This window comes from Loxodonta africana, chromosome 14 (assembly GCF_030014295.1).
Source record: "Loxodonta africana isolate mLoxAfr1 chromosome 14, mLoxAfr1.hap2, whole genome shotgun sequence".
Classification (NCBI taxonomy): Eukaryota; Metazoa; Chordata; class Mammalia; order Proboscidea; family Elephantidae; genus Loxodonta; species Loxodonta africana.
Genome location: NC_087355.1, coordinates 24,562,761 through 24,582,103, shown reverse-complemented (window position 1 = coordinate 24,582,103; position 19,343 = coordinate 24,562,761). Strand labels below are relative to the sequence as shown.

The following is a 19,343-nucleotide window of genomic DNA, read 5'->3' as shown; positions in this document are numbered from 1 at the left end:
AGAACCAACTACTCTGTGGAGACACAAGCTCAAGCAAGGACTTGTCAACTTTGCCTTTTCATGCTCCAACAAGCATATCCTCACTGGACTGCTCCTGACTGTGCAGCCTAGTGAATCATAGGAATTCAAGCATTCATAAACTACATTACATCATCAGTACTGCAGCATTTACCTAGTGGTCCCTTTGTAGGTCCTTTAATGTTACCAGACTATTTGGTTTCCCATATTTCCTCCTCTTTGGTGCCACGGAGTCTAGCTGCTAATGTATTCCTCTGTGTCTCATGCTCTGCCTTTACCCAGGAGGGAAGACCGCAGACACGTACACAACCTGTATATGTCCTAATTTTTTTCTTCTAGGGAGGCAGAGGTGAGGGCAGTGTGGCAGATGGGGGATGTCTTAGTTCTAGTGCAGCTATAACAGAAATACCACAAGTGGACAGCTTTAACAAAGAAAATTTTATTCTCTCACAGTTTAGGAGGCTAGAAGTCCACATTCAGGGCGCCAGCTTCAGGGGAAGTCTTTCTTTTCTGTCAGCTCTGAGGGAAGGTCCTTGTTATCAATCTTTCCCTCATCTAGGAACTTCTCAGCACAGGGACCAGATCCAAAGGACATGTTCTGCTCCTGGCTCTGCTTTCCTGGTGGTAGGAGGTCCCTGTCTTTCTGCTCCTGTCTCTCTTTCATATCTCAAAAGAGGCTGACTCAAGATAGAACCTAATCTTGTAGATTAAGTCCTGATTCATTAACAAAACTGCCTCTAATCCTCCCTCATTAACATCGTAATGGTAGGATTTACAACACACAGGAAAATCATATCAATTGACAAAATGGTAGACAATCACACAATACTGGGAATCATGGCCTAGGCAAATTGACAGACATTTTTGGGGGGCAAGATTCAATCTATAACAGGGGAAAATCACCTCCTTGTCACCTGATGGTCATTTCAAATTGCTGTGGAAATAAAAAATAAACACCATTATCAAATGTAACAAAAATAAAAATTCTTTAATATCATCTAATATCTATTCTGTGTTTATATTTTGCCAGTTCCCAAAAATGTCTTTTTACAGTTGGTTTGTTAGAATCGGGATTCAAACAAAATTGACATATTGTGTTTGCTTAATATGTCTTTTAAATATCTTTTACCATAAATGATGCTATTTAGGAGATTGAGAGCGTGGGAAACTTCAACTTCTCTACTGCCGAACTGTTTTCCAAAGTAATTGTACCAATTTCACTCTGAGTTTATAAAAGCTTCACTCCCTCTCCTACTTTTGGTATCATCAGGCATTTAAACTTTTGCCTATCAGACATTTAAACTTTTGTAAGCCCCACTCTGTAAGGAAATGGAATGTGAACATAGTCTTCAAGAAATATATAATATAAAATAATACAGAAATTTCACACTGTAGTGCAGTGAGTTACTATTATATGCCCTTTTTAGCTGTTGTTCTTGTAACTCCCACAAAATGATTAGGTGAGATTATGCAAATAAGGTGCTTGTGGCCCACCAAGGGGATTGGACAGTTTTGAAATCTTTGTGGGGGTGGGACCATGCATATAGGGTGCATGGAACCCTTGTAGGAAATAGCTGGTTTTGCCATCCCACTAGGTTTAAAGGGAGCCAATCCCAGAGGCTGAGAGGGGGACCTCACTACCATCAAGAAAAGGAGCCAGGAGCAGAGTGCATTCTTCTGACCTAGGGTCCCTACACTGAGAACCTCCTAGGGCCAGGAGACAGAGAGAGTTCTAACACTGAAGACTGCACGAGAGAGACCAGTACCACAGGACTGGCAGGCTAGGCTTGCTGATGAACAGAGAAAAGAGAGGTAAGTGCCTTTAGGCAGGTGGTTGCCGGGGGAGTGGGTGCCTGTGGGCACTTGTTGGCAGAGCTAAAGACCTTTGTTATACTTGCCTGTCCAAGTATAACAGGACAAGAAGGCCAAGAACTGAAGGGTGAGAGAGAAGCCTGCCTGTGAGCATGGCTGAGAAGAAGCTGTCCTGATTAATTGTCTTGTTAAGTCGTTCCTTTTACTACCAAGTTGATCCTGGCCCTGAATTGTAAACTGTTATTCCCTGATAAATTCTGTAATTGTGAATACGGTTTGTGAGTTCTATGTGGCCACTGCAATGAATTATCAAACCCAGTAGCAAAGTAGAGAGTGGCGTGGGAGGGATGGGATGGCTAGTGTCAGAACTGGTAAAAAGGTTGGAGAGTGGGAGTATGTGGGAATCAGCCTTGGGCTGATGTTGACAGTGATTTTCTGTCTCCCCCTGAAGTTAGTGAGGTCTGACGCTGTACCATTTCTGGACATGTTCCCTGGAGATAATTATATATCCCCATCCCATCTGAAAGTCACTGTTTTAGCTGCTCTATGCACTGGGATCTTTTTATTATACATTAGTGAAAGAGTAAAGACGATATGTAATTATGTGCTAGTTAGTATTTCCTAGGAGTCCCTGGGTGGCATTTACGGTTAAGCACTCGACTACTAAACAAAAGGTTGGTGGTTCAAAACCATCCAGAGGTGCCTCAGAAGAAAGGCCTACCCATCTACTTCCACAAGATTACAGCCATTGACAACCCTGTGGTTCTACTCTGACCCACACTGAGCTGCCACGAGTCAGAACTGATTCAACAGCAACCACTTTAAGAGGGATATAACTGGCACTGACTTTTCCCCTCATATGAATATCCTTCTAACACATCTGAAACTCAAGGTGCCAGATGTTGTTTCTGCTGAGAAGTGTCAGGATTCCTATAACCTCTTTTCTTCCTTGTTAATACTTGTTAGCTCTTATGATGTCATAATGCTTTGTTTGTAGGGTCATCTGATGTTATATATCTTTAGGAAGGAAGAGTTTTTAAACAAAGTGAACCGCATATAGTAAAACCTGATTTCTGGAGCAATTTTATGAAATAATAGGGAAGAAGATCTCTAAAAGGAAATATACTTGGAAACTTTTCCTATCAGCTTTCTTCTTTCATTGGGATATGTGTGATTTAACAACCTGACATGTGATGTGCTTCTGGATGTTTCCTGGTTGCCAGGAGCATCCAAACATTTCTAAGGACACATCATTTTGTACAATAAAGGGAAAACCAGCTCACTTCTGGCAATAAATGGAATTGGGTGCGGAAGTGTGTTTAATATTATACCATACAATAATTGGTGTATTTTTAAAAAGTTTTTTATTGTGCTTTAAGTGAAAGTTTACAAATCAAGTCAGTCTCTCTCACAAAAACTTATATACACCTTGCTACATACTCCCATTGCTCTCCCCTTACTGAGACAGCCCGCTCCCTCACTCCACTTTCTCTTCGTGACCATTTTGCCAGCTTCTAACCCCCTCTACCCTCTCATCTCCCCTCCAGGCAGGAGATGCCAACATAGTCTCAAGTGTCCACCTGATCCGAGAAGCTCACTCTTCACCAGCATTCCTCTCCAACCCGTTGTCCAGTTTAATCCCTGTCTGAAGAGTTGGCTTTGGGAACGGTTCCTGTCCTGGGCCAACAGAAGGTCTGGGGGCCATGGCCACTGGGGTCCTTCTAGTCTCAGTCAGACCATTAAGTCTGGTCTTTTGACAAGAATTTGATGTCTGCATCCTACTGCTCTCCTGCTCCCTCAGGGGTTCTCTGTTGTGTTCCCTGTCAGGGCAGTCATCGGTGGTAGGTGGGCACCATCTAGTTAATAATTGGTGTATTTTAAAGATCTTTTTCCTTTATGAACACATTTCACATTAGGGAAGTTCCCAGGAAACATAATGATCCATCTTAAGAGTGGGAAGGATGACATTCTACACTGCTTTTATATTTAAATCTTAACTTACTGAAATTTCTAAAAAGAAAGCCAAGTCAATTAAATGACAGGTTTTAAGCTTTCATTCTGGTAAAGTCAAAGTCTTCTACTCAATATATCAGCCAGCTCAGTTTTTTAGAGCGAGAACACGAGGTGCAAGGGCTTCCATTTTCCTCTTTAAAAAACCATGATATTTTCAGTTCTGGAACAGCTCTCCAAAACGCTGCTTCTGGTAAATGTTGGCAGAATGGGTGCATTGCTTAAGTTAATTCTGTATGCTCAACCTTCCTTACCCAGTATCTCTAGGTTGGATGACCATAAAGCTGCCTACCCACAAAATAGACTGGAGAGAAGGCTGGACTTTATAGAATGTATTAAGTACTTATTATAACGAGATACCGGCACATTAAAAAAAAAAAATCATGCCTAGGGCTAAATCTCTGAGCAAACTTAGATTTCCGTAACAACCTTAACTATTTATTATACACATGAACTGAGGTTATGGGGTAAGGAAGTGGATATCACACACACTAGAAAAACTTCAAAAAAGTCTCTCTTTTTTTAGACAAGTTTCAGTTTTGCAAATCCAAAAAACTCTTAACTGTAAAACACCAAAACGTTGTCTGCTCTCAGTTCTCATCCCATTGTAGAAAGAAACCTGTGTCTCTCAAATTAGGAATACAAGAAGTCTTTCTGGTCGGCGAAGACCAGAAAGCAGCCCCGTGGTAAATTCTATCCGGCCCAAGGGTATTCGAAAGGAAAACCTCGAAACCGTACACCTGCGGCTGGAAAAATAAACCAAACAAAAAGTAACCCAAAGATAAGCACATCACCAGGATTTCGTAATATAAACCGACTACGTTGGCACGGTCGGTACCGGAACCACGCTTCCGGAGCTTCTCAAGCACTCAAGGCAAGGCGTGGGCTCGCCGCGGACGCACTAAAACGAGTTGTAATCACCGGTACCTACAGCGCTATTCACCGCACCCCGCCCCTCCCCCAGCGCGCCAGCCAATCCCCTTGCGCTCTCTCCTTCCCATCGGAGGCCCCTCCCCCGCGCCCGGGATGCTGAGCCCCCGCGGCGTGACGCGAGCACGGCAGCTCCGCCCCCTGCGTCTCTGGCCTCGCCGGCCTAGGGGGGATGGTTCCATCATGGCGTCAATGCAGGTGAGAGGAGTTTGCTGCAGCTGGGAGGGCGAGGGAACCGCCGCGAGGGTGCGATCATTCGGGCGGGAGCGCCGCCCGGGGCTCGGAGGTATTCGGGCGGCGTCGGGAGCAGTCCTAGTCTTTGGCTAGTTTCAGGGCGTTGGGGAGGGGTGAGAGGCGGCCAGGGCAAGGACGGGTGGGGGGGTCTCGGTCGGTCGAAGCGGACACCAGCCGGCCGGGAAGTTGGGGGATAAAGAGGGGTTAGAGGAGGAAAGGTCGAAGTTTGGCCTTGGCTCCGCCACAGTGCTTTCGGAATCGCCTTCCCGCACACACAAACGGCCAGAGTCGGTCGCCGGCCAGCCCCAGGGATGCCTTTCTCTCCGCGGTCCCCGGCCGGCGGAAACAGCTGCTCTCGCCGTTGTCGCCGGGGCAGCAGCGGCGCTGAAGGGGCTGGGTGTGGAGAAACTGGAAAGACATTCCCTGAGAAGGCGGCTGGCTGCAGAAGGCGCTTCGCAGCCTCTGCTCAGGCCTCCCACGCCTGGCTTCTCTTGACTGCTCGACACCTCCGCTGTCCTCCCTTTGACTTCTAATGCCCCTTGGATACCTTCTCCTAGGAGTCACGGCACTCTCACAGACATTACCCGAGCCGCCCACTTTCTCACCCCAGCTCGAAGCTGCCCTTAGTCTATTAACATCATTTGCCGCCTAATTTGCAATCTGCGGGAACCACTAGCCCCTTATGCCTCCCGGGATAGTTCACCCTCTAAGAAAATTTTTCCTCTGGTGCCCCACCCTTGCGGTCTCGGTAAGGCTGTCGCCCTTTACCCTTATTCTCCAGACCATTAGTAGAACCTTAGTTTATTAGGAGGAGTGCGTAACCTGTGTCCTAGCTACCTGACTTGTCAGTGCGTGGTTTTCTGGCTTTCCAACGCAGTTTAGAGAGGAGTTTGGTTTTTCAGGCAAAGATGGCAACCACAGTTGTGGTTTGTAGAGATTGACTCTGCATTATCTAATCTGTAGCTTGCGTTTAATTCACAGATGAAGACTAGCGTATCAAAACGTAGCAAGAGAAGGTAGAACTTATTAGGAATGTCAACTGAACGCTTTTTAGAGTTTTAAAAAAGCATCCCCTTAAGTGAAGAAAGAGACCGCATTTTTTCTTAGAAGGATTTTTTGTTTTTGTATCTAGAAGAAAAAGCAAGTACCCCCTCATTTTTCCCCCCTCTTCTGTGCGAGTGCAGTGTTTTTCTTACATCTCTTCTGCATCTTCTCTCTCTTGTGCACATCAGTTCTTTGTTCCACACTTTTGTGCTTTTGTCTTACCCCTTTCGATCTGTTTTTCATATGATAGTCTTGTTACCTTTGCTTTTCCCTATGGACTCTTGCAGAACAGAAAAAAATTGTATATAACATTTCTGGTTGAAAAGATGTGACGAAACAGTGGAGGGAGAAAACAAGAACAATTTCAGGAAACATTGTACTTTACACCAGTCTCCCTGAGAGACGTTAGAGAAGTTTCCTCATTTGAGGCCAAAAAAGGAACTGTGTTAAATTTAACAGTAGATGGGCTACGTGACCAATTTAAGATTATTAGTGTATTAAGATTAAAACATTTGTTTTAAAACTAAAAATTAAAATCCACAACACTTGCATGATTGTATTTGACAAGTGAGCATAGCGTTACAGGGATGGTAACTGACAGTTAGCTTTTCAGTTATCTGGAAAAGGGATGTTTCAGTTTTTAAGAGAAAAAACCCAAGCTGGTAAAGAACTTAATAATCTTGAATTTTACATGGCTTCTTAAGCAGTAAGAAGCCCTGTTGGTGCAGTGGTTAAGCATTTGGCTACTAACCGAAAGGTCAGTGGTTCAAATCTACCAGCCTCTCCACAGGAGAAAGATGTGGCTGTCTGCTTCCAGAAAGATTACAGCCTTGGAAACCCTATGGGACAGTTCTACCCTATCCTATAGGGTCACTATGAGTCAGAATTGACTCAGAGCAATGGGTTTGATTTGGGGTTTTTTGTTTTGTTTTTGTTTTTTTTGTACTTTAACAACGGACAAAAATACTTGCCAGTGCAATATTGCATTTTTCTATGTCACAAGTACTACCTCAGTCTGTCTTACCACTTTTCTTTTCCTTTGTGTCTTGGTGATTAGAGGAATGGAAAATTGATACATCCTTTTTTAAGTAAAATACAACTAAATCTTTCCCTTTTGTTTGTATTTTTAAAATATACGGATTTTCTGGTAGAATCTTAAAAAATACTTTAATGTGGATAGGTCACACTTTTTGAGACAATACTGTCTGCGTGTGGGGTGAACAAAGTTTTTTTTCCCTGATAGTCTTAATAGCAAAGTTTAACTCTTTCTAAAACAACTGAACTATACATAAAGCAATAACCAAATTATTAAATTTGTTCATTCATGGAACAATTGTTTTTTGAGGACCCAGTATGTATCACCAGCAGTCATCTAGATGCTGAGGATCCAGCAGTGAACAAAAGCAGACAAGGTCTCTGCCCTTGTAGATATAAGTCTAGTTGGGGGAGACAGACATTAAGAAAATATTTAAGTTAATCGTGTATTAAATTAGAAGGTAAAAAGTGCTGTGGAGAAAAATATAGAGTGGATGGAGGTTTGGAAGTAGATATTTTAGATAGGGTAATGAGGAAAAAGTATGCTGCTCTGACCATGTCCTCATCTAAAAAAGCTTTAAGTAGGTTATTTAACCCACACTAGGATGTTACTGCTGCTTAAGAAGTTATTCAAGCTGTAAGGGGAACTGTATTTTAAAAACAAGTATATTATATGAATGTAACGTGTGATTGATTACTTGAATTGATAAAGACGAAAAAATGAGTCTTCAGGAGCAATGCACTAAAAATTAGGGATAGACTTCGCATTTCGCATTGGAGACAGTTTTAAAGGAGAGGTTGTGACTGCTTTAATGTATTCTACCAGTGCCTTCCAACTTTTCTTCAGGTCATGGCACACATAGAAAATAAGTTTTGATGAATGAGATTGGAGCCTGGAATCCCCCGGCCAGGCTCTATGCTGTCGAGTCGATTGCAGTTCGTAGAGACTGTATTGGACAGAATAGAATTGCCCCATACTGTATCCAAAGTTTTAAATATTTACGGGAGCAGACCGCTACATCTTTCTCTCATGGAAAGATTGGTAGCTTTGAACCGCTGACCGTTTTGGGTAATGGCAGAACGCTTTAATCACTGTGCCACCAGTGCTTCTAGGATCCAGGGAAATCAATATTCTGGCACAACCTGTTATGTTGGGAAGTTCTGCTCTATATTATATTGTTAGGGTTGTAAGTACAGTTCAAGGTTGTGGTTTTCAAACGTATGTGAGCCTTTTGAGACTTTCCACTATTTTTTTCTTTTCTCTCCCCACTCCTTTATTCCTGTGAACAAAGTCACAAATCACCAAGTAAGATTATGGTTAGATTATGTTTTAAGAAATTATTCTTAAACACTCATGGTGATACTTAAAGTTGGCAGGATTTACACTAAAGAAATAGCTCTATATTTAATTTTAGTAATTCTAGAAATCTTAAAATGTTAAATGGAAAATTGTAGCATATTTTTAGTATTAGCATTTCAGGTACTCTGATTATATGGTACAGCTTTCCTATCCTCAAACTGTAAAAACATTAAAGTAAATTTTTATATGATTCTAAACAGTTCTCAAAATTGTAGCGTTTGGAGTATGTATTTTCAGCTAAACTATAAAATTGTATTTTTTTGTTATGTTTATATAAAAAACCAAACCCGTAGCCATCAAGTCGATTTTGACTCATAGTGACCGTATAGGACAGAGTAGAACTGCCCCATAGAGTTTCCAAGGAGCGCCTGGTGGATTCAAACTGCCAACCATTTGGTTCGCAGCCGTAGCACTTAAGTACTATGCCACCATACGTTTGCATAGATAATATTTAATTTTTTCTTTTTCCTGTGACTCGTTTCATATTGTGGAATACTTAATTTGGCCTCCTGGATGTATTTTCTGTTTCTAGAATTTAGTTGTTTCATTCAGACTTATATTACAAGTTTTTAGGTATACCCAGTATAGTTTTCTAATTTAACCATCTAGATTAATTTTAAATATGGACTGTTGTCTTTAGACTCCTCTTCCATTGTTGCTTAGTTGTGATTGAGTTGATCCCTTACATAATGTCTTAAAATTTTAGAAAGTACATAATAGCTAGAAATAGCCAATTGAGTCACTTTTTTATGAATTTTCTACATTTTCTTTCTTTTAACCTAGCTGGATCTTAGGCTATTGACTGCTAATCTGGCTAGATGGAAGGAGATTAGGAACCAGAGAGGGAATATCAGTGTTGGCTCATTTCTTATTTTCAAACGACTTGAAAATAGTTATTTTGAATTATTTGCAATTTGCATTGCTCTTTACTCAAGTAATTGGCTGTAGTGATTAACAGGTAGAATATGTGCTCTTACTAATTCTACTGTTATGGTAGTCATGTTGCCTTGACGATTAGATACCATATGCCTATTTGTTGATATCATTGTGAAGGATTACAGCATAATGAAAAGTTAGAAAATTGACGCCATCTTGGATCTCAAGGCTTACTGACAATGGGGACTTGCACAGTATGGCCAGAATTAAAATATTTGAGAAGGTTGTTTTGATACTGTGGCTAGGAATAGGGCTATCTGGGAACTTTTGGAGCAGGGATCAAGGATAAGGATAATAGCATAGAATAGAATTCAGGATATTCTGTGTAAGTGATAAACATAAGTAGATGGTAGACCACATGTGAATAAAAGCATAAATCTTTGGTAGTCCTCTTAACTTTCAAAACAATCATTGTCCATACTTTTTGCTGTTAATCAAATACTGCTCTATGAGATCCCTTCCATTTTTGTCTTAAGGTGATTGCTTAGGATTTTATTTAAGTTTTCAGGTCTCTTTCTCTCCCCTGGACCATAGACTCCATGAAAGTAGGAAAAATGCTTTCCTTGTGTTACTTAAATGTGTACATAGTGAATACAGAAAACACTTGTCCATCACTTGACACTTGAGAAAACATTCATAAATAGCAAATTATGCATTATTTTATTTTAGAGAAATCTATTAAGTAATTTTATAGTACTAAGCAAATGATCCCCCCACGTTTCTGTCAGACATTGCTGATGTCAGATGGATCCTGGCTGAAAACAGAGAATACCAGAAGGGTGTTTACCTGTGTTTTATTGACTATGCAGAGGCATTCAACTGTCTGGATCATAACAAATTATGGGTAACATTGCGAAGAATGGGAATTCCAGAACGCTTAATTGTGCTCCGAAACCATGGTGGCATAGTGGTTAAGTGCTACGGCTGCTAACCAAAGGGCCGTTTGAATCCGCGAGGCGCTCCTTGGAAGCTCTGTGGGGCAGTTCTACTCTGTCCTATAGGGTCACTATGAGTTGGAATCGACTCGACGGCACCGGGTTGGGTTTGTTTTTTTTTTTAGTTGTGCTCATGAGGAACCTTTACATAGATCAAGAGGCGGTTGTTCGGACAGAACAAGGGGATAGTGATTGGTTTAAAAACAGGAAAGTTGCGCATCAGGGTTTTGTTCTTTCACCATACCTATTCAGTCTGTATGCTGAGCAAATAATATGAGAAGCTGGACTATATGAAGAAGAACAGGGCGTCAGGATTGGAGGAAGACTCATTAACAACCTGCGTTATGCAGGTGACACAACCTTGATTGCTGAAAGTGAAGAGGACTTGAAGCATTTACGAATGAAGATCAAAGACCACAACCTTCAGTATGGATTGCACCTCAGCGTAAAGAAAACAAAAGACCTCACAACTGGACCAACGAGCAACATCATGATAAACAGAGAAAAGACTGAAGTTGCCAAGGATTTCATTTTACTTGGATCTACAATCAACAGCCATGGAAGCAGCAGTCAGGAAATCAAAAGACGCATTGCATTGGGTAAATCTGCTGCAAAGGACCTCTTTAAAGTGTTGAAGAGCGAAGATATCACCTTGAAGACTAAGGTGTGCCTGACCCAAGCCGTATTTTCAATTGCATCATATGCATGTGAAAGCTGAACAATGAATAAGGAAGACCGAAGAAGAATTGACAGCTTTGAATTGTGGTGTTGGTGAAGAATATTGAGTATACTATGGACTCCAAAAGAATGAACAAATCTGTTTTGGAAGAAGTACAACCAGAATGCTCCTTAGAAGCAAGGACGGCAAGGCTACGTCTTACATACTTTGGACATGTTCTCAGGAGGGATCAGTCCCTGGAGAAGGACATCATGCTTGGCAGAGTACAGGGTCAGTGGAAAAGAGGAAGACCCTTAACGAGGTGGATTGACACAGTGGCTGCAACAATGAGCTCAAGCATAACAACGACTGTAAAGATGCCTCAGGACTGGGCAGTGTTTCGTTCTGTTGTGCATAGGGTCGCTATGAGTCAGAACCGACTCGACAGCACCTAACAACAACAGCAAGCAAATGATTACCTATAATGGAACAATTTAAAATTAACATTTCTATTACATGTATGTCCCCCAAAAGTCGACTTATTTTCTCGATTTATGTGTTTGCTGTAACTAATGTTTTCCAAAGTATTTTTATATTCTTTCTTTCTGGATTCTTATTCCGGACTTGTAAATGGAAAGTCAAATGACATATCATTCTAATGGAAAAAGACACAGAGTGACTTACCTAAAATTATATAGTGACTGAGTAGTGAAGCTAAGATTAGAAACTAGGCTCTGAAAACTACGGATGCTGTGGGGTTATAGGTAATGAACACATTAACAATTTTGACATTGTGAACAAATCACTGGGATAGTTATTTAACTTTTCAGTCAAGAATTGAGCATTTACTGAAGTATTCTGTAGCTAAGAAAATCAGAAAAATATTTCTTACGGTTTATAATAGAAAGTTACTTTGGATCATTTTTTTAAAAATAATTTTTATTGTGCTTTAAGTGAAAGTTTACAAATCAAGTCAGTCTCTCACACAAAAACCCATATACACCTTGCTACACACTCCCAATTACTCTCCCCCTAATGAGACAGCCCGCTCTCTCCCTCCACTCTCTTTTCGTGTCTATTTTGCCAGCTTCTAACCCCCTCCACCCTCTCATCTCCCCTCAAGGCAGGAAATGCCAACATAGTCTCAAGTGTCCACCTGATCCAAGAAGCTCACTCCTCACCAACATCCTTCTCCAACCCATTGTCCAGTCCAATCCATGTCTGAAGAGCTGGCTTCAGGATTGGTTCCTGTCCTGGGCCAACAGAAGGTCTGGGGGCCATGACCACTGGCTTCAGGATTGGTTCCTGTCCTGGGCCAACAGAAGGTCTGGGGGCCATGACCACTGGGGTCCTTCTAGTCTCAGTCTGACCATTAATTCTGGTCTTATGAGAATTTGGGGTCTGCATCCCACTGCTCTCCTCCTCCCTCAGGGGTTCTCTATTGTGTTCCCTGTCAGGGCAGTCATCAGTTGTAGCCAGGCACCATCTAGTTCTTCTGGTCTCAGGATGATGTAGTCCCTGGTTCATGTGGCCCTTTCTGTCTCTTGGGCTCGTAATCGCCTTGTGTCCTTGATATTCTTCATTCTCCTTTAATCCAGGTAGGTTGAGACCAATTGATGCATCTTAGATGGCTGCTTGCTAGCATTTAAGACCCCAGACGCCACTCTTCAAAATGGGATGCAGATGTCTTCTTAATAGATTGTATTATGCCAATTGACTTAGATGTCCTCTGAAACCATGGTCCCCAGACCCCTGCCTCTGCTATGCTGGCCTTGGAAGCATTCAGTTTATTCAGGAAACTGCTTTTGGTTTAGTCCAATTGTGCTGACATCCCCTGTATTGCGTGCTGTCTTTCCCTTCACCTAAAGTAGTTCTTAGCTACCATCTAATTAGTGGATGTCCGTCTCCCACCCTCCCTCTCTCCCCCTCTTGTAACCACAAAATAATGTTTTCTTCTCAGTTTAAACTATTTCTCAAGTTCTTATAATAGTGGTCTTATACAATATTTGTCCTTTTGCAGCTGACTAATTTCACTCAGCATAATGCCTTCCAGATTCCTCCATGTTATGAAATGTTTCACAGATTCCTCACTGTTCTATATCGATATGTAGTATTCCATTGTGTGAATATACCATAATTTATTTATCCATTCATCCACTGATGGGCACCTTGGTTGCTTTCATCTTTTGCTGTTGTAAACAGTGCTGCAGTAAACATGGGTGTGCATATATCTGTTCGTGTAAAGGCTCTTATTTCTCTAGGATATATTCCAAGGAGTGGGATTGCTGGATTGTATGGTAGTTCTATTTCTAGCTTTTTAAGGAAGTGCCAAATGGGTTTCCAAAGTGGTTGTACCATTTTACATTCCCACCAGCAGTGTAGAAGTGTTCCAGTCTCTCCACAGCCTCCCCAACATTTATTATTTTGTGTTTTTTGGATTAATGCCAGCCTTGTTGGAGTGAGATGAAATCTCATTGTAGTTTTGATCTGCATTTCTCTAATGGCTAATGATCATGAACACTTTCTCATATATCTGTTAGCTACCTGAATGTCTTCTTTAGTCAAGTGTCTATTCATATCTTTTGCCTGTGTTTTTAATTGGGTTATTTGTCTTTTTGCAGTTGAGTTTTTGCAGTATCATGTAGATTTTAGAGATCAGGTGCTAATCAGAACTGTCATAGCTAAAAACTTTTTCCAAGTCTGTAGGTAATCTTTTTACTCTTTTGGTGAAGTCTTTGGATGAGCATAGGTGTTTGATTTTTAGGAGTTATCTAGTTTTTCTTCTGCATTCTTTATAATGTTTTGTATACTGTCTATGCCATGTATTAGGGCTCCTAACATTGTCCCTATTTTTTCTTCCATGATCTTTATCGTTTTAGATTTTATATTTAGGTCTTTGATCCATTTTGAGTTAGTTTTTGTGCATGGAGTGAAGTATGGGTCTTGTTTCATTTATTGGCAGATGGATATCCAGTTATGCCAGCACCATTTGTTAAAAAGACTGCCTTCCCCATTTAACTGTTTTGGGGCCTTTGTCAAATATCAGCTGCTCATATGTGGATGGATTTATGTCTGGATTCTCAATTCTGTTCCATTGGCCCATGTATCTGTTGTTGTACCAGTACCAGGCTGTTTTGACTACTGTGGCGGTACAATAGGTCCTAAGAGCAGGTAAAGTAAGGCCTCCCACTTTGTTCTTCTTTTTCAGTAATGCCTTTATTTATCCGGGGCCTCTTTCCCTTCCATATGAAGTTAGTGATTTGTTTCTCCATCTCCTTAAAGAATGTCCTTGGGATTTGGATCGCAATTGCATTAAATGTATAGATCGCTTTTGGTAGAATAGACATTTTTGTAATGTTAAGTCTTCCTATCCATGAGCAAGGTATGTTTTTCCACTTACGTAAGTCTCTTTTGGTTTCTTGCAAAAGTGTACTGTAGTTTTCTTTGTATAAGTCATTTACATCTCTGGTAAGATTTATTCCTAAGTATTTTATCTTCTTGGGGGCTGCTGTAAATGGCATTGATTTGGTGATTTCCTCTTGGATGTTCTTTTTGTTGGTGTAGAGGAATCCAACTGATTTTTTTATGTTTATCTTGTAACCCGATAACTCTGCTGAACTCTTCTATTAGTTTCAGTAGTTTTTTGGAGGACTCCTTAGGGTTTTCTGTGTATAAGATCATGTCATCTGCAAACAGAGATGCTTTTGCTTCTTCCTTGCCATTGTGGATGCCCTTTATTTCTTTATCTAGCCTAATTGCTCTGGCTAGGACTTCCAGCACAGTGTTGAATAAGAGTGGTGATAAAGGGTATCCTTGTCTGGTTATGGATCAATTTTTAAGAAGACATTCTTTATGCATAGACCTGTGTACTGAGTAAAATTATAGTGGCAAATTTTTACTGTTCAAAGATAATCTTTTTACAGTCTGCTTCATTACAAATATTGTCTGCAAAATACTTGTTCATGTTTGTCAGTTGTTTTGAATTGTATTTTTCCCAATTTGCTAGCCTTTATTTGTGGATGTAATCTTGGGATCACCATAAGTAGTACATGCCTTTGAGTTGTTTTGTTCTGAGAAAAACTATATCTCATGCACTTGCCCTCATAAACTTCATTGGGAAAAAAAAGGACAGGATATGTAATCAGAAGACCTAGTTTCAGGTCTTGTTTCACAAATGTTATGCTGCACGAAATTTAGTGTGAATTATAGTGGTTAAGACAAAGGCAGATTTAGTTTAGCAGAGAGGTGAACATATATAAAACTGGATTTTTGATTCATCTTCCCCAAACTTGTTACTTCTGTAATCTTTTTGTAGTACATGGTAATTTCATTCTTCTGTTTGCTCAGAACAAAAACCACAGTCAAACTATCTGTGAATTTTCTTAGGTCTAGCTTCAAAATGTATCCAGAATCCAACTGTGTGTTCCCTCTTCTGAATTAATACTCTAATGCAAGTCATTATCATTCCTCCCTGGATTACATCGACAGCTTCATAACTGGTTTTCCATTTCTGCCCTTCTCCCCTTACTGTCTTTCCCATTAGCTAGATTCTTTTAAAACAAAAATCAAAGCAAAGTCACTTTTTTCTCTACTTAGAAGACAGTCCAAAATTCTTGTTATGGCCTACCAGTACCACTTGATGTTGACTCCATGTGTTGCAGAGTAGAACTGCACTTTATATGATTTTCATGGTTGTGACCTTTGGGGGACAGATCACCAGGCCTTTCTTCCAAGGTGCCTCTGGGTGGATTCAAACATTAAACATATCTGTCAGTAGTCTGGCACTTTTGCACCATCCAGGAACTTCTCGTTATTGCCTGTTGTTGTTGTTAGGTGCTGTCAAGTCAAATTCAACTCATAACAACCCCATTAGATAGAGTAGAACTGCCTCAGAGGGTTTTTCTAGGCTGTAATCTTTTTTAATCTTTATGGGAGCAGATTTCCAGGTCTTTGTCCTGCAGAGCTGCTGGGTGCGTGTGAACTGCCAAACTTGTGGTTAACTTGGCTACAACCAAGGCAGCCTGTTATGACCTCCCGTACCAAAAAATCTATTGCTAGTGAGTGGTGGTACTGCACCACCGGGGCCGTCTTTGTTATGGCTTTAAAAAACCCAAACCTGTTGTTGTTGAGTTGATTCTGTATGTTTTTATGTGGACATGTGATTTAATTTCTCTTGGGTATATACCTAGAAGAAGCCTTGGTGGCGCATTGGTTAAAGTGCTTGGCTACTAACTGAAAAGTCAGCAATTCAAATCTGCCAGCTGCTTTGCAGGACAAAGATGTGGCAGTCTGCTTCTGTAAAGATGTGTAGCCTTGGAAATGCTACGGGGCTACAGAGCAGTCCTACTCTGTCCTTACAGGGTTATTATGAATCAGAACTCAATGGCATTGGGTTTGGTTTTTGGATTATGTACCTAGGAGTGGAATTGCTGAGTCAAATGATAACTCTTATGTTTAACTTTTTGAGGAACTGACAGACTTTTCTATAGTGGCTGTATCACTTTAAATTCCCACCACTAATATATGAAGTTTCCAATTTGTCCACATCCTTGCTGGCACTTGTTAGTTTCTTTTTCAGTTTTATTGTGGTAAAATATATGTATAACAAAAGCTTTGCCATTTTAAAGTGTATAATTCAGTGACATTAATTACATTTACCGTGTTGTACTACCATCACCACTGTCTGTTTTCCAAAGGTTTTCATCACCCCAAACAGAAACTCAATACTACTTAAACAGTAACTCCATTTTACCCTCCACCCAGCCCCTGGGAACAAGTAATAAATTTTTGTCCCTATGCGTATGCCTGTTGTGGATATTTCATGAAAGCTGGATCATACACTGTTTATCCTTTTGTGTCTGACTTACGTCTGCACCTAACTTACCACGTGGTTAGGTTCCAAAGACCAGGTCGTTAGGTGAAAATTGGCGTTATGTGAACGTGGAAGACGTCCATATTAGATCACAAAATTGAAGGCGACTACATTATTACATAACTGCCAAATTATATTGTTACATAACTGCCAAACCATTGAGAATCATGGCCCAGCCAAGTTCACACATAATCTTAACCATCACAGCCAGTGTTACAGTTGCATTGCACCTTGGCGTTTATTACGATCAGATGTACATCATTAATGTGCAAAATAGTTGCATAGTACATTTTTTACTGTTGTAAACGTAAAATGTTGGATAACAAGATAGTCAATAAGTGAGGAGTGGGTGTAGTTGATTTTTTAATGGGGCACATCACTCACAGGTGATATGGTTTATTTTATAAGCCCATCTGTTATTTGGCTGAAAGGTGACCTCCAGAAATAGTTTCAGTTCTAAGGTCAAAGGGTATCTTGGGGCAGTAGTCTTGGGGCTTTCTCTAGTTTCTATTGGCCCAGTAGATCTGGCTTTTTTTTTTTTTTTTTAAGGAATTTTAGGAGTAAATGCGAAATGTTGGGTAATGAGATAGTAGATAAGTGAGGAGTAGGTCTGTTTTTCACTTAGTGTAAGGTTTTCAAGATTCATCTGTGCCATAGCATGTATCAGAACTTGGTTTCTTTTTATGGCTAAGTAATGCTCCATTGTATGTGTATACTACATTTCGTTTATCCGTTGATCTGTTGTGGTACACTGGGTTCTTTCCCCCTTTTGGCTAATGTGAGAAATGCTGTAGTGAGCACTGGAGTCCGAGTATCTATTTGAATCCCTGTTTTCGTGTCTTTTAGATGTATAACCAGGAGTAGAATTGCTGGGTGGTACGGTAATTCTGTGATGAGCTTTTTCAGGAATTGCCTGTTTTGTTTTCCCTTGCCACTGTACCACTTTACAATCCACCCAGCAACGGGTGACGTTTCCAGTTTGTCCCTATCCTTACCAACACTTATTTTCTGTTTTTCTCCTAATAGCCACGCAAGTGGGTGTGAAGCAGCATCTCATTTTGGCTTTGATTTGCATTTCCCCAATGAGATGGAGCAGCTTTTCATGTGCTTATTGGCCATTTGTATATCTTTGGAAAAATACTTATTCAAGTCCTTCATCCATTTTTTAGTTGAATTGTCTTTTTGATGTTGACTTGTAGGAGTTTTTTATATATATTCTGGATAATAAACCTTTATCAGCTATATTGTTAGCAGATGTTTTCTCCTGTTCTCTAGTTCATCTCTTCACTTTTTTGAAAAAGCCCGTTAATGCACAAAAAAATGTTAATTTTAATAAAGTCCAGTTTATCTATGTTGTTGTTTTTTTTGTAAATGTTATTGTTGAGAATATACACAGCAGAATGTACACCAGTTCAACAGTTTCTACATGTACAATTCAGTGACATTGATTACATTCTTTGAGTTGTGCAGCCATTCTCACCTTCCTTTTCTGAATTGCTCCTCCCCTGTTAACTAACATAAACTCACTGCCCCCTAAGGCTCTTACCTAATCTTTTGAGTTGCTGTTGTCAGTTTGATCCCGTATAGATAGTTCTTAAAAGAACATAAGGCTTATTGTAGATTGAATTGTGTCCCTCAAAAATATGTTGTAAATCTTAACCTCTATGCCCATAAGGGAATGGGTTCGTCATTATGTTAATGAGACAGGATTAGTATTTTGAGTTAATCTCTTTAGAGATATAAAAGAAATTAAAAGCAAGCTAGCAAGCAGAGATAGGGGAAAAGAGATGCCAAGCCACATGAAGATGGCCCAGGAGTAGAATCTCAAAGAAGCAAGGACCTTCCCCCAGAGCCAACACAGAAAGCCATTTCCTAGAGCCAGTACCCTGGATTTGAACTTCTACCCTCCTAAACTGTGAGAAAATAAATTTGTTTGTTAAAGCTCCCCATTGTGGTGTATCTGTTACAGCAGTGCTGGATAACTAAGACAGTGCTCAAGGCAGACATTTTTTACTAAACTACTTTTTGGTTTTAAGAAGACCTCAGGGGATATTTTCAATTTAAGGTTTAAGGATTATCTCAGGGCAATAGTTTCAGGGGTCCATCCAGTTAACTTTTGTATGGGTATGGGTCCAAATTCATTCTTTTACACATGGAGATCCAGTTATCCCAGCACCATTTGTTGAAGAGACTGTTCTTTCCCCATGAAATGAACTTGGCATCATTGTTGAAAATAAATTGGCAATAGATGTATGGGTTTATATCTGAATTCTCAGTTCTGTTCCGTCATTCTGTATACATGTCCTTATACCAGTACCACACAGTTTTGATAACTGAAGCTTTATAGGTTTTGAAACTGGGACATGTGAGTCCTACTTTGTTCTTTTTCAAGATTGTTTTGGCTGTTCAGAGCCCCTTGCAGTTCCATAGAAATTTGAGGATTGGCTTTTCCATTTCTGCAAAAAAGAGGCTTTTGGGATTGGATAGGAATTGCATTGA

The 19,343-nt window shown here is 40.4% G+C and overlaps 1 protein-coding gene across 4 annotated transcripts in view; it reads left to right on the top strand.

The window, feature by feature from the left end:
• Positions 1–4,848: 4,848 nt before the first annotated feature.
• UBE2W (ubiquitin conjugating enzyme E2 W) overlaps positions 4,849–19,343 on the top strand; it is a 76,469-nt gene continuing 61,974 nt past the window's right edge. Inside the window, exon 1 of one of the 4 annotated variants that reach the window (XM_064267845.1) lies at positions 4,849–4,968. In XM_064267845.1, coding sequence (XP_064123915.1) covers positions 4,867–4,968 — 102 coding nt within the window. In that variant the 5' untranslated portion in view covers positions 4,849–4,866. The remainder of the gene's footprint in view (positions 4,969–19,343) is intronic. The other 3 variants (XM_064267849.1, XM_010588354.3, XM_064267847.1) reach the window with 3 other exon arrangements.